The sequence below is a fragment of the Xenia sp. Carnegie-2017 genome, unplaced genomic scaffold (genome assembly GCF_021976095.1).
Source record: "Xenia sp. Carnegie-2017 unplaced genomic scaffold, XeniaSp_v1 HiC_scaffold_4, whole genome shotgun sequence".
NCBI lineage: Eukaryota > Metazoa > Cnidaria > Anthozoa > Malacalcyonacea > Xeniidae > Xenia > Xenia sp. Carnegie-2017.
Window position 1 is genome coordinate 6,026,390 of NW_025813504.1, and position 26,401 is coordinate 6,052,790.

At 34.9% G+C, this 26,401-nt stretch overlaps 3 protein-coding genes across 4 annotated transcripts; all 3 read left to right on the plus strand.

Annotated features, from left to right (window-relative positions):
• LOC124455640 (acetylserotonin O-methyltransferase-like) lies at window positions 1-25,936 on the plus strand. Of its 2 annotated transcripts, XM_047006289.1 has the most exons (4): window positions 1-712; window positions 777-1,052; window positions 2,076-2,334; window positions 25,749-25,936. In XM_047006289.1, the coding sequence occupies exons 1-3, from the start codon at window positions 139-141 to the stop codon at window positions 2,297-2,299; spliced, it is 1,074 nt and encodes a 357-aa protein (XP_046862245.1). In that variant the 5' UTR covers window positions 1-138; the 3' UTR covers window positions 2,300-2,334; window positions 25,749-25,936. The 2 variants fall into 2 exon arrangements, with proteins under 2 accessions (XP_046862245.1, XP_046862244.1); XM_047006288.1 differs by lacking the exon at window positions 25,749-25,936 and having other exon boundaries at window positions 2,076-2,573.
• On the plus strand, window positions 8,481-10,938 carry LOC124455637 (acetylserotonin O-methyltransferase-like). The gene is made up of 3 exons (XM_047006285.1): window positions 8,481-9,144; window positions 9,209-9,484; window positions 10,492-10,938. The coding sequence occupies exons 1-3, from the start codon at window positions 8,484-8,486 to the stop codon at window positions 10,713-10,715; spliced, it is 1,161 nt and encodes a 386-aa protein (XP_046862241.1). The 5' UTR covers window positions 8,481-8,483; the 3' UTR covers window positions 10,716-10,938.
• On the plus strand, window positions 23,433-25,936 carry LOC124455638 (acetylserotonin O-methyltransferase-like). Its single transcript, XM_047006286.1, has 3 exons — window positions 23,433-24,136; window positions 24,200-24,475; window positions 25,490-25,936. The coding sequence occupies exons 1-3, from the start codon at window positions 23,476-23,478 to the stop codon at window positions 25,711-25,713; spliced, it is 1,161 nt and encodes a 386-aa protein (XP_046862242.1). The 5' UTR covers window positions 23,433-23,475; the 3' UTR covers window positions 25,714-25,936.
• Window positions 25,937-26,401: the final 465 nt, after the last annotated feature.

Genomic DNA, 26,401 nt, shown 5'->3' on the forward strand with positions numbered 1-26,401 from the left:
ACTTAGCAAAGATTGCTATGATATTAAAGACTTAGATGATAGAGTTCTTATATTTCAAGGCCATACACTGGACTTTAAACAACAAGGCTTTCTGTGCCATTTAACACCAGTGTGATCATATGCCTAAACCTAAATAATATGGCTTCAGAAGACGCTAAATCGTCAGGCCATCACGTAATAGACATTCTCTGGAGCTATAGCAAATCATTTGCATTGTTTGCTGCTTTAAATAATGGAGTATTTGAATACTTAGAGAAGAATGATGGGGGAAGAACAGCTCAGCAGACAGCGAACGACCTTTGTCTTGACGGAGTCGCTACGACTATTTTGCTTGATAATTGTACCAGTTCTAATCTCTTGGTGAAAGAAATACCTAAAGAAAATATGGAGGAAGCTATTTACCGAAATTCAGATGAAACGAAGCGACATCTTTTACCTCAAAGTCCTGAGTCACTCTACAAATACGCCATCTTTGAGGCTCGTGTACTGAGCAAATTGTCGGTGAATTTTGAGCATGCTTTGAAAGAAGGTACAAGTCAATGGCAGCGTACATTTGGTATGACATCGGAAGAAGCCTTTAACAATTTATACAAAAACAGGGAAAGTTTAATTGAGTTTGAAGAAGCTATGAAAAATCGCATCGAAATATGCAAAAGCTCGTTGCTTGAAGCGTTTGATCTCTCGGGATTCTCACATCTTTGCGATCTTGGAGGTGATAATCTTAAATCAGCTTAATCTTCCATGCGCTCGATACTTATTTACTGATTTATTTTAAGGTGCTGGTGGTGCGTTATCATATGCCGCCGTGAAAGCATATCCAGGAATGAAGTCGACTGTGTTTGACTTAAAACCTGTTATTGATGTTGCTGATCATTTCAGACCTTCGTTTGAAGAATGTCCAAACCGAGATAATGTTTCTTTCGTAGCTGGAGACTTCTTTAAAGATGATTTCCCTCCAGCAGACCTTTACAGTATGACATGTATTCTCCATGATTGGGAAGAAGAAAAAGTTGATCTACTTTTAAGCAAAACCTTTCAAAGTCTTCCGTCGGGTAAGTCTTAGACAGCCATGCAAAATAATTCCTGGAAATTGATCTCATTAATGCTAAAATACTCCGTTAAAAGGCAGTTTATATTTGGGATGATCATTTGATGAAATATAGCTAAAAACATTTTGAAGACATTAAGAACTGCTTCATTATTTAACCTTTGGCTTTTCACACAAGCTTTTCAAATTGATTCAAAATCGATTCAAATCCGTATTAACGGGGACAGCAGGAGATTAATAATTGGGGGAATTAAGGAGCTGATTTTCTGACGTTTAATTTCGATAGTTTTATTTAAAATCAACTGTGTTAACGAAGCATTAAATATAAATTTATTAATATGAGACTCTCTCCCCTCAATTAACAATCGTATGTTGCCTTGCATAATCAAGCATTGTCAATTTTAATCCTTGACTTAAATCTATGCCAGCCGTTTTCCTGAAATTATTATGTGGCAGAAAAGCATATGTGTACACTGCAAGACATTTTTTCCGTACAAATCCACTGCAATTTCTTGTCCATGTGTTGCATGAGATAGAAGTCAACAAAAACAAATCTCGTGTTGATTTATAACGAAGACAAGCCTATGGCTGCAAATACAACAAGCGGAACTCCTTAAAAATGACTTTTATATATTGTTACACATAAAAGCTAAATTTTAATGTTTATTTTTGTTCTACTGCAACATTATACTACCTTGCAAGTAATCCACTATGCCATGGACAAATGACTTTAGAAGAGACATTGTTCTCTTTCAGCTGCAATGGATGAAAGTTGCTTTAACAGGACCTGACGTTTGACCAGTTATATTCTTCTATAACAGTTTAGATTTGCAGCGTAGATTTAACGGTCAGATCCATGAATTGCCAAACTCGAGGAGGCTTGGGATAAAAAATGACTACCATTATCAACGGTATTCGAAAAATCCGCGGTATTTATCCTTGACCAGACGAAAAATTCATAAGAGATAAAATAAGCAGATTCTTTGTTGATGTTAATAAAATTAATGCAGTGATGTTTGATTTTAAGGTGGATGTATTTTAATTGGAGAAATAATTCTTGATGATGACAAACGCAGACCATGGCATGGTCTATCATTTAGCATGTCTATGTTGACAATTTGCTCAAGAGGACGCGAGAGGTCTGGAAAAGAATATGAGCAACTTCTCCGAAAGCATGGCTATGTTCAAATACAGTATAAACAGAGTCAAATGCCGTTTCGTCTTGGAGCAGTTTTTGCAAAAAAGCCATAGATTTATTGCATTCTTTTGCTAGTGCAAATTCAAACATTTGACGTATTTACTCATTTTCACAATCATCTGTTATATAAAAGTTATATTGCTTTAAAAAGCGTTTAACAATGCTTATACTTGTAAAATATGGCCGCGTAATAAAAGCCATGGCTAAGTGAAACATAAGCCATCTTATTTACATTCAAGTAAAATGTAATGTATCCTTTAAAGATACAATTGCTTTAAGCTTTACATGTAGCGCAGTCAACAATGATTACCATGATAATTCCATTTAAAGCCTGACGTCAAGTCTTCACTAAATATTTCGGGTGACTAACATCTTCAGCTGAATTATTGATTACAGAATGACGTCCTGTATACGTTGCTAATTACTTAAGTAGTTCCTTACATTTGGACAAATTCAATTGAACAAGTTCTCATTTGTCATCAAACATGTTTGATCAATTTGCTCTTGTAAATTGCTAGTGGCAGTTTTTAGAAAAATCTCAGAAATTCTTCTCTCGTCAACAAATTTCCATAAAGAATGTTTTATGCAGTGCGGTGTTTGAAATTAAATGAAGATATGATCATATCTTCACTTAAGTTTCCATAAACATGAACGTGAATCAGTAATAGACAAATCATTAATCTTTAACAGAAGCGGCAAGGGACCAAGTTTTGTTGCCTTAAGGAATACGTGCGATAACCATATCAAAGTTTGAAAAGCAGTCAAAATCTAAATTAACACGCGGGACCTTCCCAAGCGCGGATCAAGCTGAAATCTTGACCACGGCGCACTTTAAAATTTAGGATGCTCAGGGGTGTGGTACGGTAAAGATTTCTTCACAAAAAGTTTTAAGTTGGAACCTCGGAAGCATTGTTACCTGTATAAACCTCAATAAATTTGGAAAGTGTATTTTGAAATAACCGTCTCCAGGCACTTTGAAATGTTGGCACAATGTAATAAAATGATTTTTATTGAATGGGAATTTTTGATACACAACTTGAGAGAACGCGTCACAGCAAAACTAAACATTCGGACTGCCTTTAAGATATTCTCTTGTATATAATACAAAGTGTATCTAGAGAAGTAATCCAGATTTTCCTACCGTATCATATAACAAGATTAAGTAGGTAATATGTTTGAACAGCACAATTAATTATTGTAGACGGAGCAGGTATGCATATCAAGGACATAGCTGACAACGTGTAATTCGTAGCCACTTTCTCCACTTTTTGTAAAACTGCAATAATTTTTATCGAATTTTATCTGAATTTTCAATAAAGTTAGGAGTTAGCTACATCATTTATGTTTCAGGCAAAAGAAATTTTAAATTAACTGAACACTCTAATTGCATTTGTAATGTTAGACAGTTCAAGACTGGTGAGGTATCTGAAGTAAGCAGACAGACTCTCTTTCCAAGCAAGTGTAACAGAGCCCTGCACTGAATAGACCATTCCCAATGGTTAAGGTAAAGACATTTAGTATATAATCCTAAATGACTTTTTTTGAATATGTTTTCATTAGTTGTAAATAAATGTTTGACTAGAATGTCAGTTTCTTGTACCGCATAGCAATTTTGTGCCTGTCTTTAAAAAAAACACACTCAAATTACACCATGTCTATGAAAGTATTTCCTTTCCAAAATGTCCTTTTCTTTATTTGCATGTATTTAAAATCTTTATGCTTTACCAAATAACTAATATTTCACTAATAAAAAATAATAATAGGATCAATAAATGTTTGAAAATTCTGATCGTGGTTCGAGTCACTTTCGCCATGGTCTCGATCCGCGCCTGATTCTACGTAAATTATCTATGGAGCGAGCTTTAAGTAAAATGACATATTGATTATGTACGTGCTTTAATACAATATTATGCGAATATGTTGCTACGCAGTGAGTTTTAAGCATGGCACCATGTTATGAGGAAATACATTGATTTTAATTTAGATAAATGTAAGAAAAAATTAGTAATTATTGAATTTGACCAATATTTTACTAACAATAAATATAAGGAGACAAGTCTTCATTCCTAACCTTTATCCTAAACCGAAACGAAACATTAATTAAAGTCATATTCCTTATCGATACCCTAACCATAAACCATAAACCTAACCTACCCCAGTCCTAACCCTCTAACCGTAATCTAAATCCTAATCTTGAACTTACCCTAAACCAAACTAAATTATTAATCCAAATTATAATCCTAACCAAGCCTTAATTGTAAATTCAAAAACTTTAAAAGAACGTTTTCTAAATTTTTAAGGCTTGCATTTGTGGATGCACATGTTGAATTTCTCTAGTTATATTCGTGGAATTTACAGATTGATGAATGAAGTTAAGGAGTAGAATTATTAAATGTTTTCTTTAAGATAACGTCTGTATGCTGAATTTTACTTAAAAATAGCACAGGTCCATAGATGCCAAGGTTTAAACTTGCTCATGTGTTAGTTGCTGATACGGTGCTCATGCGTTAGTTGCCCTCGGCTTACTCCCTTGGAAATTATCTAAAATTTGGTTTCTGAAGTGCCCTTTCCAGGCATAATGCGTGAGAGTTGGTATGTATGTTGGTGGCAGTAATATATCCTTTTCAGCCTGGTTTTCACTTCCGCTATAAGCATAAGGACAAGTAAAGACAAAATAAAATAAATAATAAGGCAATCAAGCAACTGACACAAGCATAAGAGTTAGCACAGCAATAGTACATAGTGAAAACCGGACTTTACTGTGGTAGTATAAATAATACAAATCCTTCGTAGTTGATTTAAATATTATGATATAATCGTTTGGTCTGATAAACAGATCATTCCTGTTCATAAGATTAAAAGCCACGTGATAAATCTGGCATAAATAAATAGTATGGTACTGTCTTTACAAATCCAGCAATTTTTAGCGTATAGCCTCGCTTAACATTGATTTTTGTTTTCTTTAAAGTTAAAATCATCCTGTAATGATTTAATATACATCCACTGCGTAACTGCGTTTTGACTAAAATGGCATGCGGATGCGCAGTCAATTACTACGTGTGGACGGGTATTCTACAATTCAGCCCATAGTATTTAATACATAGCAAATAGCAATGTTGCATTGGTTGACCTCCAGATGCACTTAGCAACGATTGCTGTGGTATTAATAATGCACTCGAACTCGCACGAGTTCAAATCACGTCCAAGTCACATGTTTTTCATGTGCATATTAAAGCCTGTTAGATTAATATATTATATGTATTCTCTGATGATGGCTGTGGAATAAATTCGAAACACGGTGCCATCCAGAAAACTGCTATAGTGGCGAGAATCTCTCGTCCATACGCAGTTTTATGAGATTTGACTCGTGTCCAATCCCTGTGGGATTGGTAGCTCAACAGGTAGAGCGGCGGACTAGTATCCCAAAGGCATAGAATAGAGAATATATAGAAGGGCAACTCGCAGGTGAAACGCGTGGCATATTTTCTGTGCGCATGCGTTAGGTCCGCCATTACTCTGGCCAGTAACTTGACGCTGGCGTACTATAAAATAATATTGGAAAAGTGCGATTTTGGGATAATAATCGCCTAAAACGCAAAATATTTTGGAAGATCATTGAATTTTGTGACAAAACGTGAAAGAAATAAGGTGAGAGACCATTATTTTAATTGCTGGCAAGCCCGTAAAGGTTTTTTATTGGTAAAAATTACATGTTTCAATGTAGGGTGTTTATTTTACTGCTGTAGAGTTGTCAGTATGTTAGGTGAATAGAAGTCCAGAAGTAAAATCTCTTGCGTTTTCGTCCATTCTGAATTATAAATTTCAAACTTTTGAGGTGTTATTATAAATGTATTATTTAAAACACAAACTTGTCAGAGTTTTACTTGTACCAACGCTGTAATATTTCAGGTTGCAACTTGCCAACTTGCTAAACTATAAATCAAGTTAATCAACCAGCTAACCAAGTAATCCAATAATGATTCATGATTCTTGTGTGTGAATTATAACTGATAATAATTTGCAACATTCAGTTTCAAACCATGGAGGGTTTGTTTATCATTTTAAGCAGGAGTGAAATGTTAATATGTTAATAGTTGGGCATTTTTAATACCAAATGTAGTTTTAGTGAGGTGTACACTCTGTTTGCCTTATTTATAAATTTTGCCTTGCTGTGATTTGTGCTCTATTAAATTTATTACCAATAGTTATGATTGATTTTCTAATATTTTTTTCTAGTTGTTATTTTGGCATTCAGTTCTCAAGTGAGGATTATGTTGCAAGTGTCTTGTGTTATGTAGTTTTAGTATGTTCGATTAGATTTTAGTGGCTACTTGTTGCAGTAGCATGTTAAACTTTGTTCGTTAAATTCTATTACGTTTTTATTATGATTGGGTGGTTTTTGTAAGGGTGCTCTATTAAACATTGATCACAATTTCTTCAGCTTAATTGTTTAGTATACCAATATTTATAGAGAAATTAGCATTTCTTCTGCACCCCCATCTAGCTTAAGCTAGGAGAGCTGCACACCCCTCTCTTATATCCATCTCTGAATAAAGTTGTCATTAAATTTTTTAAATTCAAATATGTGTACTGAATTGCTGTATTTTATTCTGTATATTCTATTGCATGAAATGCACAAGTTCTAAATTTAAATTGTTTTGTGTTAAAGATTTTTGTGCACCATGTAAATCTTTAATGACAAAGACATGTTTTTAGCCTTGTAACCATTAAGAAAATATGATATTTATTATATTGCTGTTATTTTGTACATATTTTTCACTCAGAAATGTCTTTATCAAAATAAGTTTCCAATGTTATTCAATTCTCAAATCGCCCAAAACATTGTATATTGGGTTTGCTGTGGATCTTTCTCACGTGTGCGTCTCTACTGCAACTTTTTGATTCGAGATTATAAAGTTGTACATTTTCCATTTTTGGTACTATTCGTCGCCAGGGAGGCAATAGTGATAACCCCACTCCAACCCAATTTATGCAAGCATTTAGAAAGCTTTTCTTCAGTTCCCTTCTAACCTGTTCATCTGGAAATTGTAACAACGACCTTGATTCTATGCTGGTTGAGTATTCCAAAAATGTTGAAAAGAATAAAGTCAGCCAGAAGAAAACGGTTCAAGTCTTTCCACCTCTGCAACCACAAATTTTAGCAATTGGTCCTACTAACTACAAGGAGCCAAATGTTGTTACTAACATAATGAGGGAAAATGCCATTGCTTATGTGTCTGGTTTTCTTCTAATGAAGAGTTTCAAACTCCACTCTTGTCTGAAATGCACCAATGCTCTTTCATCTACAGAACTGGATGATAGCAGAAAGTTATTCTGCCACTTTAAAGCATTCAATGAATAGAAATCTGATTTAGGAGGACTACAATCACCATCTTCTCCTTATCTGGAATACATCATTAAACTTGAAGACACATCTATTAAGACGTTTTCTGTCTACACAAAGAGCGAAGGTGTTGGTCGAAGTATATTAGACACTGTTAAGTCCATACCAAAGGAATTTGATTGCTGTACGGAATTCCCATTTGAGTTCTTGCAGAAACTTTTTGTAAGAATGCGCATTTATTACGCCATAAAATTTGCGAACCGCATATTCGCAACAACTAAAAAGAAAGACAGAAAGTACATCAAAGTCACAAACCTTTGAGGGCTTTGTGCATATAATTTTTTGTCTTTTATAAAACTAAATTGAAAACAAAAGCTTTTTATATCACAATAATATATTTAACATGTAATACATCCAAGTTCATTTAAGTCCTCAGGACTTGTGAACCTCAGAACCTGTTCAAGCTTTCCGACTGAATTTCGCTATAAATATATTAAATAAATGCATTTGTTACATGATATATACAAAATACTTGCCTTTTTATTTCAATTTCTTTCAAAAAGATGCCAAAAACAGCCAACAGCTCAAAAAATCTACATTTTAACCTTCTTTACGGCTTCCACTCCATATATTTTCATAGTAAATGTTGTACACTTTACTGGCCAGAGTAATGGCGGCCGTCACATTTCCGGTATGCGCGAAACAAACTGCGCGCCACGCTTACATCAAATGTTACCGACGCGAGTTGCCCTTCTATATATTCTCTATTCTATGCCAAAGGTGCGAGTTCAAATCACGTCCAAGTCACATGCTTTTCATGTGCATATTAAAACCGTGTTGGATTAATTTATTATATGTAATCTCTGATGATGGCTTTGGTATTAATGACTTAGATGACAGAGTTCTTATATTTCAAGGCCATACACTGGACTTCAAACGATTTTAACAACAGTGTGATCATATGCCTAAACGTAAATAAAATGGCTTCAGAAGGCGCTAAATCGTCAGGCCATCACATATTAGACATTCTCTGGAGCTATAGCAAATCATTTGCATTGTTCGCTGCTTTAAATAATGGAGTATTTGAATACTTAGAAAAGAATGAGGGGGGAAGAACAGCTCAGCATACAGCGAACGACCTTTGTCTAGACGAAGTCGCTACGACTATTTTGCTTGATAATTGTACCAGTTCTAATCTCTTGGTGAAAGAAATACCTAAAGAAAATATGGAGGAAGCTATTTACCGAAATTCAGATGAAACGAAGCGACATCTTTTACCTCAAAGTCCTGAGTCACTCTACAAATACGCCATCTTTGAGGCTCGTGTACTGAGCAAATTGTCGGTGAATTTTGAGCATGCTTTGAAAGAAGGTACAAGTCAATGGCAGCGTACATTTGGTATGACATCGGAAGAAGCCTTTAACAATTTATACAAAAACAGGGAAAGTTTAATTGAGTTTGAAGAAGCTATGAAAAATCGCATCGAAATATGCAAAAGCTCGTTGCTTGAAGCGTTTGATCTCTCGGGATTCTCACATCTTTGCGATCTTGGAGGTGATAATCTTAAATCAGCTCAATCTTCCATGCGTTGGGTACTTATTTACTGATTTATTTCAAGGTGCTGGTGGTGCGTTATCATATGCCGCCGTGAAAGCATATCCAGGAATGAAGTCGACTGTGTTTGACTTAAAACCTGTTATTGATGTTGCTGATCATTTCAGACCTTCGTTTGAAGAATGTCCAAACCGAGATAATGTTTCTTTCGTAGCTGGAGATTTCTTTAAAGATGATTTCCCTCCAGCAGACCTTTACAGTATGACAACTATTCTCCATGATTGGGAAGAAGAAAAAGTTGATCTTCTTTTAAGCAAAACCTTTCAAAGTCTTCCGTCGGGTAGGTCTTAGACAGCCATGCAAAATAGTTCTTGGAAATTTAGCTTATTAATGCTAAAATACTCCGTTGAAAAGCAGTTTATATTTAGGATGATCATTTGGTGAAATATACCTAAAAACATTTTGAATACATTAAGAACTGCTTCATTGTTTAACCTTTGGCTTTTCACACAAGCTTTTCAAATTGATTTAAAATCGATTCAAATCCGTATTAACGGGGACAGCAGGAGAATAATAATTGGGGGAATTAAGGAGCTGATTTTCTGATGTTTAACTTTGATAGTTTTAATTAAAATCAACTGTGTTAACGTAACATTGAATATAAATTTATGAATATGAGGCACTTTCCCCTCAATTATCAATCGTATGTTGCCTTGCATAATCAAGCATTTTCAATTTTAATCCTAGACTTAAATTTATGCCAGCCGTTTTTCTGAAATGATTATGTGGTAGAAAAGCATATGTGTAAACTGCAAGACCTTTTTTTACGTACAAATCCACTGCAATTTCTTGTCCATGTGTTGTATGAGATAGAAGTCAACAAAAACAAATCTCGTATTGATTTATAGCCGCAAATACAACAAGCATAACTCCTCAAAAATAGTTTTTACATATTGTTAAACATAAAAGCTAAATTTTAATGTTTATTTTTGTTGTACTGCAACATTATACTACCTTGCAAGTAATCTACTATGCCATGGACAAATGACTTTAGACGCGACAATATTCTCTTTTAGCTGCAATGGCTGAAAGTTGCTTTAAGAGGATTTGACGTTTAACCAGTTATATTCTTCTATAACAGTTTAGATATGCAGCGTAGATTTAACGGTCAGATCCATAAATTGCCAAACTCGAGGAGGCTTGGGATAAAAAATGATTACCATTATCAACGGTATTCGAGAAATCCGCAGTATTTATCCTTGACCAGACGAAAATTTCATAAGAGATAAAATAAGTAGATTCTTTGTTGATGTTAATAAAATTAATGCAGTGATGTTTGATTTTAAGGTGGAGGTATTTTAATTGGAGAAATAATTCTTGATGATGACAAACGCGGACCATGGCATGGTCTATCATTTAGCATGTTTATGTTAACAATTTGCGCAAGAGGACGCGAGAGATCTGGAAAAGAATATGAGCAACTTCTCCGAAAGCATGGCTATGTTCAAATACAATATAAACAGAGTACATTGCCGTTTCTTCTTGGAGCAGTTTTTGCAAAAAAGCCATAGATTTATTGCATTCTTTTGCTAGTGCGAATTTAAACGTTTGACGTATTTGCTCATTTTCACAATCAGGCAAAAGAAACGTTTTTACAGTTTACTAAGTTTAAAAAAATTAATAAGAAAAAAGAACAAAGCATAAATAAGTCATTCATACAATGATAATTAATTTTGCTCTCATCCAGTTGTGTAACTCTATAGTATAATCAGAAATTATAATTTTGAAACATTACGTCTGTGCCCAGTTTATTTTCCTATTTACCGTGCTAATGTTTATGATATTTTTGTGATGAGTTAACAATATTTGCATATGCCAAAATCCATGTAGTTACTGTAGCATCTCCTTCTCAGTGTACATTAAATGGATGAAGTGAGATAAAAAGATCGAAGTATAGACTGGTGATGTTACGCCATTGTTATACTAGTTAAAGGAAAAAAAGTGAAAGAAGAAAGCACAACTCCTGGTATTCTTTCTAGCAATAAAATTTCAATTTAATTTCCATCAAGAGATGAAAGTTTGGAAGTATAGTTGGCAAGTGCCATAATTTCAGATTGTTTGAACCTGGCTGGTTACAAGAATTCATCTGATTTAACGTTTCATGAATTTATGTTTGCACACAGTTTGAGCAAAGATTTGCTGAAAAGGCACATGTTTTTGTTAGAAACGAAATTGGGTTTCACAATATGTCAATGTGTTGTTTAAATTCCATCACGTTATTTTGGTTGCAATAGATTAATGGTCATTTTCAGCAATGATTAAAAACGTTGGTAAAATTTTACAAAGCCATAAAGGTTATGAACGCGTAAAATTATTACACTCAAAACCCGTTCATCCGAGATTCTTTGATCATAAGCAAAATCCAATATCTACTAAGTGTCAAAATCCTACCTTAAAAAAAATTAGAACTGGCTGTCCTTGATGCATTCAAAGAACCATTTTCTTTGTGATTCTAACCAATCGTATTTATAGTCTGCTTATATGATGCATTTTTTCATTTTCTGCAACTATCCCTTTTTTGGATTTTCCACCATTCTGCTATTCCATCGTTCAGTAATTATAGAATGCCGAACAGAATTGCCGGAAATTTAAGGAAAAGGAGAAAAATGAATTGAATAAAATGTGGAATATGTGCAAAAAAAGCACAATTCACATTAAAAGTATGCTTTTCTCAAATTGTTGGGCATTTTTATTCTCATTCTTCGTCAATTGATTTAATTGTCTTCATATATACACATACATCGGACAAACTAACATGGAAGACGATCTTGCAAATAAATCTCATGGTCTATGAAGATTCCAATGCTGAACATCATATCTAGTTAGTCTGTTTGGTATTTTACACCTGTCTTTATGACAGAAGAATGAAATCACTAATGACAGAAGTTAGGACCTCTGAAGTGTGACTATGAACAACGTTGACTATATCGATTATATCATCTTAAGTCATCCTGTTCAATTGGGTTTTGATTGGGTAATTCATCCTGCTGTTGACTTTAACCCAATGTCGATTAAATATGAGGTTTTTAATTATAAAAATAAACATTACTAAATTATTAATTCACATACGTACTGCCAAAGGCGTGTAGGACTCTGATAAGGAAAGAGCAACACAATACTAGTTCATAATAGAACAGTGGCTATTTACCTTGGTGGATGGTTTCTGTTTGTATGCGTGTTTTTTCTATGTGCAAACAAAGTGAGATAAAACTCCTTTCCACAGTCACGACGAACTGGGTCCTATAAACCATATTGTGCAATAATTAACAGGCATATAGAAACAGGTTGATTAAACATATTGATTACAATAATGATCTCATATTGATGAATAATTGCAAGATATTCAGATTTCATTTTGGCAGTGATTTTGTGTTTCTGTCAGTTGTTAGGCAATGAATTGATATATTTACCTCAATAGTTTCTCCAAGGAACGTCTGTATCCCTCATATTTTATAGCGTTTGAGGAACTTGCTTCTGTTACTTGAACAAGACTGAAATCAATAAAATGTTTAGATGACTCCTCCATGCATTTTACTGTAAGTACCATATTTCGCAGAATGTCCCAGACAGTCACATCTGCCATTCCCACAAATGTCAACTGCTGCCTTTATTTAGAGTTTATTCAAAATACTTCTTTGGTGCTCTTTCCATGACTTATTGACAACTTGAAATAGGTTCCTCCCCTTTGGTATGATAAAATTGTTTTTCACTTAGAAACATAAGGTCGAGAATATTAGCAAGACAGTGTAAATGAGTATACGTGTTTCCTGAGAATAAAATGGCTGCAGATATCAATAGACTTCAAAATGAAACATTGCTCATTAGAGGCTGTGATTTCCATGTGTTATTATGCCCATTTAAACAAACTGTCTTTACTGTTGCCATTGTGGCTTTATAATTTTTTGCTCTCTGACAAAAAGCCACAAGTGGAGCAATGAAAATAAAATGTCCAGTTGACTTTAGAAAATATGTATTTCCACTCATTAACGTAATAACTGTTCATTTTCAGCTGTCAAGTGATTAAGAAGTCCAGTCTGTGGTAAAATGGCCCTCTCAAATACAACCTGGATACAGCCGACTGACATGACAATGACCAATGCAACACCAACTATTACCTTAAAAATTCTGAATTCTTTTGCTGACTTCGCATTTGACTTATGAATCAACACTCTATATCTTTGCAGTCTATAACAATCCGACAGGATTCAAATTGCCTGAAAGAGGAGGGTGCAGAGATCTTGTATTTTTCCCCTGGATGGAATCGACGTCATTAGGTCGTCAAACAAAATTTCATGCAAAATATGAGTAAATGTTATAACAATGTTAGAAATTGTGGCCACACTACAATGAAACAATTGGACTAGGTGAAGCTGTGTGCAGTTCTGTCGTACTTTCATTGAAGTCATAAAAATTTGATCCTCAAAATTGATGGATTCTACCTTTCAAAACACGATGAAGTACTCAGATTTAAGGTTTTGGCTACGGAAAATACAAAGCAACATTTAAAAAGACAACTAGCTGAAGCTTCTGTAATTCAATATTCGATGATTCTCCCTCATGTCCTGATGTCAACTCTTCACCTGAATAGAGTCCGTAAATCTCACTTAAAATCACGTAATTCATCAAATTCTCACCGATTAAGGAATTCTTTTTGAATATCAGTTCATATCTTATGAGTCGAATCCATCTCTTGTACTCGTCGTTGTGCTTTGTAGCGCTTGGAAAAGCGAAGAACTTGCAAGTGTTGCCTTCCGACGAATGGCCACATGTAGGAGCAAAACAGTAAACCATTTTGCCCGTTTGACCCGCGTCCTTTACACTTCTTAAAGAAAAGTTGATCCCTTGGATGACCCTTTAACCTTTCCTGTTTTTTTTACTTTCTTTTGTGGGATTACAGTCACGCAATATTGAAAAACAGGACGATAAACACGCACGGGATAGTAAAGCATTAATGACAGATGGCGTGCATGTCGACGGCATATTTCCTGCTGTTGTAGCTTAAGTGAACAATGTTAAGTGTAGGGCGTTGATTGATTCTGGTGCTGGAAGCTTCTACGCCACTGACAGGCTAGTTGATACACTTCAAACCAAACCTAGCGAGATTAAATTGAATTTTATGCTTTGTGTATTTTAAGAAATCTCATTCATTATTTTTTATAGGTCAATTGTCATGTTTGAATTTTGTTGTAAAATGCTCATGTTAGATCAGCTTATTGACGGGTTGCGACAATTTAATGTGATTGCCATAATTGAAGATAATGCTGAAACTTTGAAGCCAGTGCTCACATGTGCTGAGACATTTTCTATCACTGCTGAATTTCTTGAAAATATTGTTGGAGAGATCAGTGAGACTGGAAGTAATAACAAAGAACTTGAAAGTAATGTTTTCAAATACTTTATTGATTATATTGAGGATTGTGAAGATCCAGGTAAGCAGTTCATTGTTGAAAACCACATATTTCATTTTCAATAAAGCAAATTTAAGGGTGCTCAACCTAGGTGTGGTGTTTTATTTAAAAACCCCTGTTGGATCTCTTCCCGAGTTGTTGCAGCTCATTACTGGGACCAGTACATTTCCACCTCTTGGTTTTCCTGTGGTAATATCAGCAAAATTTAAGCATGGTTGTCCAAGTAATTGTCCACTTCTTCAACGTGTGACTTGAGCATTACCTTCCTGTCCATTGTCACGGGCTGGCTGATTTCAACATTCTGATGACTTCTGCTGTGGTTGAAGGAGCTGGATTTGGAAATTTGTAGATTAGTAAGAATATTTTATGATTAATTAATGCTTCTCTTGTTGGTTCTTAACTATGTTTTGTTTCGATGATGATGATTTTCACTGGTCATCAACAATTTAGATGCAATCATTGTGGATTTCCACTTCACTATTTTGAAACGCGTATCCGCATGCACGTAACTTATTATTTCAAATTGAAAATCAATTTGAATTTGAATTCAACTTTTTTTAGATACTTGCAACGAAAAAAAATACGATTTACCGAAAATTTGCATCGTCAAGAATTTTTCAAGCAATATTTTGTAAAATGGTGACAAGGAATTAACTTTTTTCGGAAGAAGATTTGAGATTTGTAACAAACGCCATATATGTTTCTACACTCGAAAAATTATAAACAATGTTTGTGGTCCAAGTCCAAATACGCTGGATCATTGTTTTCAATCAAACTGTTCAAACGCAATCAATGTTTGCACCCAGCCAACCAATGGTATTAGTGAAGAAAGGGAGTTGTCTGTTATCTTCGCCAAATCGCTTCTTACAACGTTGATCATGTCTTATTTTTATCAGCAAGAGGAATTTTGTTCGTTTATTCAACTCTATAAAGGTAGAATGGTAAACAACTGACTATTTTTGTACGCGTATCGTCTCGCCAAGTAGCTTTTCGTATCGGCTTTTGTCCTGATACGTGTATCAAAATAGTTACGTGGAAATGATTACAATCATAGCCATAGTTATGTTGCAATTTTTGTCAAATATTGAAATAAATTGAAAGCATTTTTGGGACAACTTCGATATTTCATGTTTCTAAATGATGATCGTCCAGGTTAATAAAGTCCTGAGAAGGACTGTTTTTGTTGTTGTTGACTGACGTTTTCACAACCTTAGCGGTAGTCATCTTTAGAGTCAAGTGAGAAGTAAACGTCAGGTTAGCCGTATTTGTCATCTGGTTCTTACGTCATTGTATTGTGTGTACAGGAAATGTGTATTGTCATTGTGGATTAGTGTGAAGTGAAATATTTTATTTTTAGTTGTGATGTGTGATTTAGGTGTGATGTTTTTAGTTGTATTGTGTGTGTCAATTGTGTATTGTCATTGTGCATTAATGTGAAGTGTAATGTTTTTAGTTGATCGTTTGTTTGTATTGTGAATAAGTCGTTTGTAAGGTGCCGGTAATTGCTGTGATCTGTTCAGGGGGGTTTGTTCCAAGTTGGTATACCAACTTTCTAATGTAAGCCGTTTTCTATAGTCAGTACTGTAAGTAATGCATTTTGCCGAGTCCCAGTCAATGTTGTGCTTTGTGATTCGGTGATGTTCGGCAATGTGATTAGTTTTGTCTTGTTTCTTAGTAGCTCGTTTGTGCTCAGTAAGTCTTATGTTTAAGTTCCTGCCAGTTCCGCCGATATAGGAGGCGTGGCAGTCGGAGCAGTTTATTTTGTAAACTGCACCTTGTCGTTCTTTGGGTTGTTCTTTTTCCTTTATGTTTGTTAGTACTTGTCGTAACGTTGTGATTGGTTTATGGGCGACACGTATGTTGTATGGTCGTAAGATACGCGAGATAGTCTCAGACGTACCTTTGATGTAAGGTATCGTTGCTGTTGTCACTGAGTTGTTCGTTTCGTTGGGTTCATTGGGTTTGTAAGTGTTGCGTTTGATAAAGTCAGAGTTATAGTTGTTTTTGTCAAAAACACGTTTGAGATAGTTGTTTTCGTTTTGTAGAGCGTCCGGTGAATCACATATGATTTGTGCACGTCTTGTTAACGTTCTGATTGTGGTGGCTTTGTGTGATGTAGGGCTGTAAGATGATTGGTCTAGTATCGGTCAGTATGTGTTGGCTTGCGATAAACTGTGTTTCGTAGTTTTTGATTGTCATGTTTTACCAAACAGTCGAGAAAAGGAAGAGTTCCGTTTTCTTCGACATCTTTGGTAAATTGTATGTGGCTGTTCTGTTTGTTGATGTGAGTATGGAAGTCATCAATCTCGTCTGCATGTAGTGCCATGATTGTGTCATCTACGTAGCGAAACTAAAAAGGTAGTGCATAATTGTAAGTCATGACCGCCCGTTCCTCTATAGATTGCATTACGTCTGAGACTATCTCGCGTATCTTACGACCATACAACATAAGTGTCGCCCATAAGCCAATCACAACGTTACGACAAGTACTAACGAACATAAAGGACAAAGAACAACCCAACGAAAGACAAGGTGCAGTTTACAAAATAAACTGCTCCGACTGCCACGCCTCCTATATCGGGGAAACTGGCAGGAACTTAAACATAAGACTTACTGAGCACAAACGAGCTACTAAGAAACAAGACAAAACTAATCACATTGCCGAACATCACCGAATCACAAAGCACAACATTGACTGGGACTCGGCAAAATGCATTACTTACAGTACTGACTATAGACAACGGCCTACATTAGAAAGTTGGTATACTAACTTGGAACAAACCCCCCTGAACAGATCACAGCAATTACCGGCACCTTACAAACGACTTATTCACAATACAAACAAACGATCAACTATTACACTTCACACTAATGCACAATGACAATTCACAATTGACACACATTACAACTAAAACATCACAACTACACATCACAACTAATAAAATATTTCACTTCACACTAATCCACAATGTACACATACACACAATACAATGACGTAAGACCAGATAACAAATATAGCAAACCTGACGTTTACTCCTCATTTGACTCTGAAGATGACTACCGATAAGGTTGTCGAAACGTCAGTCAACAACAACAAAAACAGTCCTTCTCAGGACTTTGTTATCTTGGACGATCATCATTTACAAACATGTAACGATACTCCCGGGTTGAAACCATTTACTTTATTGGATATTTCAGTTGTTCATTGCCCATTACGTAGTAAAAATCCCTTAGCATTCAATAACTCCACAAACGCATCATGCTTCCTACACGTCTCTCTAAATTTGGCATCTGAGACAGTTTGCAAATGATCTACATCACCGGATCTTTTAGGTAAGGAGAAGAGAACATCTGCAGAACCAGCAATGCAATCATGCCTGGATGCTCTAATGTGGTGTTAATTCCACAAATCACGTGTTTTTTGTAAATCTTGATATAATAACTAATAAAAGCAAAATCAGAGGCATTTTTTAAGGAGTATGTCATTTGTGTTAAATATGCCAGAGCTTGAGATATCCTTAAAAAAGTTAATCCACCGATGTGCCCGCATTTTACGAAAATGAGACCACCAGTTTTCAATGCGCTGTTATCCAGTGGAAGTTCCTTAACAATTGGTTGTTCACATGCATATTGGTCATTGCCATCATACTATTTTCCGTTCCGCAGTCAGTTCTCAATAAAAAAGAGCACCACCCAATTTCTTGAACCGTGTTGAGAAAAAATCTTGCTGGAATTTCAGGTGCATTGTTAGATCTCACAACTTCTAGCCACATAACTCGCCTGCTATATCCATATACTGCAGCATGTATAGGAAAACAAAAAGGGTTTAATTTGTCGTACCCTAGAATTCAAACTATATTTAATGTATTATCAACATGTTAACACAGTGGTTCACAATATTTTGGTTGTTGTCTAATTTTAATTATGATTTATGAATTATAAAGCATACAAACCATCGACATGCTAACAATAATTTGGACCAGATGATGTATATTTTCTCCGCCTCAACTTCTTAGCCTTACTTGAATTACTTGCTTCTTGATCTAATTCCTTGAGGATTTGGGCAGCCAGATCCTTTGGCGGATGAATATGGATAAATTAATCCATATTATCCTGCTGTTGACTTTAACCCAATGTCGATTAAATATGAGGTTTTTAATTATAAAAATAAACATTATTAAATTATTAATTCACATACGTACTGCCAAAAGCGTGTAGGACTCTGATAAGGAAAGAGCAACACAATACTAATTCATAATAGAACAGTGGCTATTTACCTTGGTGGATGGTTTCTGTTTGTATGCGTGTTTTTTCTATGTGCAAACAAAGTGAGATAAAACTCCTTTCCACAGTCACGACGAACTGGGTCCTATAAACCATATTGTGCAATAATTAACAGGCATATAGAAACAGGTTGATTTAACATATTGATTACAATAATGATCTCATATTGATGAATAATTGCAAGATATTCAGATTTCATTTTGGCAGTGATTTTGTGTTTCTGTCAGTTGTTAGGCAACGAATTGGTATATTTACCCCAATAGTTTCTCCAAGGAACGTCTGTATCCCTCATATTTTATAGCGTTAGAGAAACTTGCTTCTGTTACATGAACAAGACTGAAATCAATAAAATGTTTAGATTACTCCTCCATGCATTTTACTGTAAGTACCATATTTCGCAGAATGTCCCGGACAGTCACATCTGCCATTCCCACAAATGTCAACTGCTGCCTTTATTTAGAGTTTATTCAAAATACTTCTTTGGTGCTCTTTCCATGACTTATTGACAAATTGAAATAGGTTCCTCCCCTTTGGTATGATAAAATTGTTTTTCACTTGACAGTGTAAATGAGTATACGTGTTTCCTGAGAATAAAATGGCTGCAGATATCAATAGACTTCAAAATGAAACATTGCTCATTAGAGGCTGTGATTTCCATGTGTTATTATGCCCATTTAAACAAACTGTCTTTACTGTTGCCATTGTGGCTTTATAATTTTTTTATGCTCTCTGACAAGAAAGCCACAAGTGGAGCAATGAAAAATAAAATGTCCAGTTGACTTTAGAAAATATGTATTTCCACTCATTAACGTAATAACTGTTCATTTTCAGCTGTCAAGTGATTAAGAAGTCCAGTCTGTGGTAAAATGGCCTGTCTGAAATACAACCTGGATACAGCCGACTGACATAATAATGACTCCATTTTGTGCAACACCAACTATTACCTTAAAGGAATTCATTCCTCTGTATGATAAATAGGTCGCATTTTACTGACTCATGAATCCCGGTGCAGCAACCTCTATATCTTTGCAGTCTATAACAATCCGACAGGATTCAAATTGCCTGAAAGAGGAGGGTGCAGAGATCTTGTATTTTTCCCCTGGATGGAATCGACGTCATTAGGTCGTCAAACAAAATTTCATGCAAAATATGAGTAAATGTTATAGCAATGTTAGAAATTGTGGCCACACTACAATGAAACAATTGGACTAGGTGAAGCTGTGTGCAGTTCTGTCGTACTTTCATTGAAGTCATAAAAATTTGAGTAAAGTTCGAAAAGCAGTCAAAATCTAAATTAACACGCGGGACCTTCCCAGGCGTGGATCAAGTTGAAATCCTGACCATGGTGCATTTTAACATTAAGGATGTTCGGGGGGTGGGTGGTACAGTAAGGATTTCTTCCCAAAAAGTTTTTGTTGGAATCTCGGAAACATTGTTACCTGTGTAAACCTCAATAAGTTTGGAAAGTGTGTTTTGAAATAACCGTCTCCAGGTACTTTAACATGTTTGCACAATGTAATAAAATGATTTTCAATGAATGGGAATTTTCGATACACAACTTAGAAGAACGCGTCACAGCACAACTAAACATACGGACTGCCATTAAGAGATTTTCTTGCATATAATGCAAAGTGTATCTAGAAAAGTAATCCAGATTTTCCTACCGTATCATATAACAAGATTAAGTAGGTAATATGTCTGAACAGCACAATTAATTATTGTAGACGGAGCAAGTATGCATATATTTGGACATAGCTGACAACTTGTAATTCTTAGCCACTTTCTCCACTTTTTGTAAAACTGAACACTCTAATTACATTTTGTTATCTTAAACAGTTCAAGACTGGTGAGGTATCTGAAGTAAGCAGACAGACTCTCTTTCCAAGCAAGTGCAACAGAGCCCTGCCCTGAATTGGCCATTCCCAATGGTTAAAGTAAAAAAGGCATTTAGTTTATAATCCTGAATGACTTTTTTGTGACTATGTATTCATTAGTTGTAAGTAAATGTTTGACTAAAATGACAGTTTCTTGTGCCGCATAGCAATTTTGTGCCTGTCTTAAAAAAAAACACACTCAAATTACACTATGATTATGAATGTATTTTTATTGAGTGAGAATTAACAAACTAACTACCTAAAGATATTTCCTTTCCAAAATGCTCTTTTCTTTATTTGCATGTATTTATAATCTTTATGCTTAACCAAATAACTACTATTTGACTAATAAAAAATAATAATAGGATCAATAATTGGATCACAACAGGATCATAATTCGCTGATTATTTCCTCCCAATTACATTGCTGATATAACAGACACTGAAATATTTTCGCTTAAAATTTCTAGGTGAAATTAGAAAGTTTCCCATGACTTTCCAATAACGCCAATCTTTTTACATTCTTCTATCAAACAATGAACAAAAGAAGCAATAGCTTTTGGGTTGTGATTTTATAATCCAGTGAATTCGATATGTATTGAAGTTTATAGTTGATCACTTGTATTGTGCAATCCATCCCCGCGGCTCACGGTAGCTCACATGATTACACATCGCTTTGTGATTGGTTTGCAATCCTGCACCATTGCTGAAGATTACTATATTTAGCAACAATTGTGCAATTTTTTGCAAGCTGACCGTGTCAAATTGAAGCTGTGATCGCAGCTTCGAATTTACGAACGTTTTGGGGGAAATTAGATAAAATTCGGCATGCTTTCGGCAGTTTAACAGCTCAGCGTTAAACTGGATGATTTTACTTATAAGCAAGATGTTTATTTTGAAGTTTTATGCTTTTTTCAAAAACCATATCAAAAAGACAGTAAATTATGAAAAATATAAATCTAATTATTTGATTAAAGACATATTTTTGGTCAATTTTCAAAGAAATACACAAAATTTCTAATCTTATTCCTAAAATGTAATCTCAAATGTTTGAAAATTCTGACCGTGGTTCGAGTCACTTTCGCCATGGTCTCGATCCGCGCTTGATTCCACGTAAATTATCTATGGAGCGAGCTTTAAGTAAAATGACATATTGATTATGTACATGCTTTAATACATTAATATGCGAATATGTTGCCACGCAGTAAGTTTTAAGCATGGCACCATGTTATGAGGAAATGCATTGATTTTAATTTAGATAAATGTAAGAAAAAATTAGTAATTATTGAATTTGACCAACATTTTACTAACAATAAATATAAGGAGACAAGTCTTCATTCCTAACCCTTATCCTAAACCCAAAAGAAACATTAATTAAAGTCATATTTCTTATCGATACCCTAACCATATACCATAAACCTAACCTACCCCAGTCCTCACCCTCTAACCGTAATCTAAATCCTAATCTTGAACTTACCCTAAACCAAACTAAATTATTAATCCAAAATATAATCCTAACCAAGCCTTAATTGTAAATTCAAAAACTTTCAATGAATGTTTTCTAAATTTTTTAGGTTTGCATTTGTGGATGGACATGTTGAATTTCTCTAGTTATATTCGTGGAATTTACAGAGTGATGAATGAAGTTAAGGAGTAGAATTATTAAATGTTTTCTTTAAGATTACGTCTGTATGCTGAATTTTACTTAAGAATGGCACAGGTCCATAGATGCCAAGGTTTAAACTTGCTCATGTGTTAGTTGCTGATACGGTGCTCATGCATTAGTTGCCCTCGGCTTACTCCCTTGGAAATTATCTAAAAATTTCTGAAATGCCCTGTCCAGGAATAGTGCGTGAGCGTTGGCATGTATGTTTGTGGCATTAATATATCCTTTTCAGCCTGGTTTTCACTTGTACTATAAGCATAAGGACAAGTAAAGACAAATAATATATACAAGAAGGCAATCAAGCAACTGACACAAGCATAAGAGTTAGCACAGCAATTTTACATAGTGAAAACCAGACTTTACTGTTGTAGTATAATTAATACAAATTTATCGTAGTTGATTTAAATATTATGATACAATCGTTTGGTATGATGAACAGATTATTCCTGTTCATAAGATTAAAAGCCACTTGATAAATCTGGCATAAATAAATAGTATGGTACTGTATTTACAAATCCAGCAATTTCTATCGTATGGCACCGCTTAACATTGAGCGACCATCGCTTAACATTCACAATTCAGCCCATAGTATTTAATACATAGCTAATGGCAATGCTGCATTGGTCGACCTCCAGAAGCACTTAGCAACGATTGCTGTTGTATTAATGACGCACTCGAACTTGCACGAGTTCAAATCACGTCCAAGTCACATGTTTTTCATGTGCATATTAAAACCTGTTAGATTAATATATTATATGTATTCTCTGATGATGGCTGTGGAATAAATTCGAAACACGGTGCCATCCAGTAAACAGCTATAGTGGCGAGAATCTTTCGTCCATACGTAGTTATAAGAGATTTGACTCGTCTCCAATCCCTGTGGGCTTGGTAACTCAACAGGTAGAGCGGCGGACTAGTATCCCGAAGGTGCGAGTTCAATTCACGTCCAAGTCGCATGTTTTTCATGTACATATTAAAACCGTGTTAGATTAATTTATTATATGTAATCTCTGATGATGGCTTTGGTATTAATGACTTAGATGATAGAGTTCTTATATTTCAAGGCCATACACTGGACTTTAAACGATTTTAACAACAGTGTGATCATATGCCTAAACGTAAATAAAATGGCTTCAGAAGGCGCTAAATCGTCAGGCCATCACATATTAGACATTTTCTGGAGCTATAGCAAATCATTTGCATTGTTTGCTGCTTTAAATAATGGAGTATTTGAATACTTAGAGAAGAATGAGGGGGGAAGAACAGCTCAGCAGACAGCGAACGACCTTTGTCTAGAGGAAGTCGCTACAACTATTTTGCTTGATAATTGTACAAGCTCTAATCTCTTGGTTAAAGAAATACCTAAGGAAAATATGGAGGAATCTATTTACCGAAATTCAGATAAAACGAAGCGACATCTTTTACCTCAAAGTCCTGAGTCACTCTACAAATACGTCATCTTTGAGGCTCGTGTAATGAGCAAATTGTCGGTGAATTTTGAGCATGCTTTGAAAGAAGGTACAAGTCAATGGCAGCGTACATTTGGTATGACATCGGAAGAAGCCTTTAACAATTTATACAAAAACAGGGAAAGTTTAATTGAGTTTGAAGAAGCTATGAAAAGTCGCATTGAAATATGCAAGAGCTCGGTGCTTGAAGCGTTTGATCTCTCGAGATTCTCACATCTTTGCGATCTTGGAGGTGATAATCTTAAATCAGCTCAATTTCCATGCGTTCGATAATCATTTACTGATTTATTTTAAGGTGCTGGTGGTGCGTTATCATATGCCGCCGTGAAAGCATATCCAGGAATGAAGTCGACTGTGTTTGACTTAAAGCCTGTTATTGATGTTGCTGATCATTTCAGACCTTCGTTTGAAGAATGTCCAAACCGGGATAATGTTTCTTTCGTAGCTGGAGACTTCTTTAAAGATGATTTCCCTCCAGCAGACCTTTACAGTATGACAACTATTCTCCATGATTGGGAAGAAGAAAAAGTTGATCTACTTTTAAGCAAAACCTTTCAAAGTCTTCCGTCAGGTAAGTCTTAGACAGCAAAATAATTCCTGGAAATTGATCTCATTAATGCTAAAATACTCCGTTAAAAGGCAGTTTATATTTGGGATGATCATTTGATGAAATATAGCTAAAAACATTTTAAAGACATTAAGAACTGCTTCATTGTTTAACCTTTGGCTTTTCACACAAACTTTTTAAATTGATTCAAAATCGATTCAAATCCGTATTAACAGGACAGCAGAAGATTAATAATTGGGGGAATTATGGACCTGATTTTCTGATATTTTATTTTGATTGTTTCAATTAAAATCAACTGTGTTATTGAAACATTAAATATAAATTTATGAGTATGAGCCCTTTCCCCTCAATTATCAATCGTATTTTGCCTTGCATAATCAAGCATTGTCAATTTTAATCCTCGACTTAAATTTATGCCAACCGTTTTCCTGAAATGATTATTTGGCAGAAAGCATATGTGTAAACTGCAAGACATTGTTTTACGTACAAATCCACTGCAATTTCTTGTCCATGTTTTGCATGAGGAAGAAGTCAACAAAAACAAATCTCGTGTTGATTTATAACGAAGACAAGCCAATGGCTGCAAATACAGCGAGGGGACTCCTTAAATATGGCTTTTATATATTGTTAGACATAAAAGCTAATTTTAATGTTTATTTTTGTTCTACTGCAACATTATACTACCTTGCAAGTAATCTACTATGCCATTGACAAATGACTTTAGAAGCGACAATGTTCTCTTTTAGCTGCAATGGATGAAAGTTGCTTTAAGAGGACCTGACGTTTGACCAGTTATATTCTTCTATAACAGTTTAGATTTGCAGCATAGATTTAACGATCAGATCCATAAATTGCCAAACGCGAGGAGGCTTGGGATAAAAAATGACTACCATTATCAACGGTATTCGAAAAATCTGCAGTATTTATCCTTGACCAGACGAAAAATTCATAAGAGATAAAATAAGTAGATTCTTTGTTGATGTTAATAAAATTAATGCAGTGATGTTTGATTTTAAGGTGGAGGTATTTTAATTGGTGAAATAATTCTTGATGATGACAAACGCGGACCATGGCATGGTCTATCATTTAGCATGTTTATGTTAACAATTTGCGCAAGAGGACGCGAGAGATCTGGAAAAGAATATGAGCAACTTCTCCGAAAGCATGGCTATGTTCAAATAAAGTATAAACAGAGTCAATTGCCCTTTCGTCTTGGAGTAGTTTTTGCAAAAAAGCCATAGATTTATTGCATTCTTTTGCTAGTGCAAATTCAAACATTTTACATATTTACTCATTTTCACAATCAGGCAAAAGAAACATTTTTACAGTTTACTAAATTTAAATAAATTAATACGAAAAAACGAACAAAGCATATATAAGTCATTCATATAATGATAATTAGTTTTGCTGTCGTCCAGTTGTGTAATCCTATAGTATTATCATCAATTATACTTTGAAACATTACGTCTGTGCCCGGTTTAATTTCCTATTTACCCTGCTACTGTTGATGATCTTTTTGTGATGAGTTAACAATATTTGCATATGCCAAAATCCATGTAGTTGCTGTAGCATCTCAGTGTACACAAAATGGATGAAGTGCGATAAAAGGATCGAAGTATTTACTGGTGATGTTACACCATTGTTATAGTAGTTAAAGCAAAAAAAGTGAAAGAAGAAAACGCAACTCCTGGTATTGTTTCTAGCAATAAAGTTTCAGTTTAATTTCCATGAAGAAGGTGAAAGTTTGGAAGTATTGTTGGCAAGGGAAATTTTTATATCGATTTTTTCAAGTCAAAATTAGAAAAGGAACAAGTGGCTGGTTCACAATGCATGTAAATATGCGCCACAAAACTGGTTGAGACGATAATTTTACAAAGAAGCAAAGTTACAACGTCTTTATTTGCAAAACACGGAAACTTTGCCCCAGAT

Excerpts from the sequence above, each read along its gene's own strand:
- LOC124455640 (XM_047006289.1), top strand. The coding sequence starts at position 139 with ATGGCTTCAGAAGACGCTAAATCGTCAGGCCATCACGTAATAGACATT. Across the intron at positions 713-776 it reads ACATCTTTGCGATCTTGGAG|GTGCTGGTGGTGCGTTATCA; the intron begins GTGATAATCTTA and ends ATTTATTTTAAG. Across the intron at positions 1,053-2,075 it reads CTTTCAAAGTCTTCCGTCGG|GTGGATGTATTTTAATTGGA; the intron begins GTAAGTCTTAGA and ends TTTGATTTTAAG.
- LOC124455637 (XM_047006285.1), top strand. The coding sequence starts at position 8,484 with ATGACAGAGTTCTTATATTTCAAGGCCATACACTGGACTTCAAACGAT. Across the intron at positions 9,145-9,208 it reads ACATCTTTGCGATCTTGGAG|GTGCTGGTGGTGCGTTATCA; the intron begins GTGATAATCTTA and ends ATTTATTTCAAG. Across the intron at positions 9,485-10,491 it reads CTTTCAAAGTCTTCCGTCGG|GTGGAGGTATTTTAATTGGA; the intron begins GTAGGTCTTAGA and ends TTTGATTTTAAG.
- LOC124455638 (XM_047006286.1), top strand. The coding sequence starts at position 23,476 with ATGATAGAGTTCTTATATTTCAAGGCCATACACTGGACTTTAAACGAT. Across the intron at positions 24,137-24,199 it reads ACATCTTTGCGATCTTGGAG|GTGCTGGTGGTGCGTTATCA; the intron begins GTGATAATCTTA and ends ATTTATTTTAAG. Across the intron at positions 24,476-25,489 it reads CTTTCAAAGTCTTCCGTCAG|GTGGAGGTATTTTAATTGGT; the intron begins GTAAGTCTTAGA and ends TTTGATTTTAAG.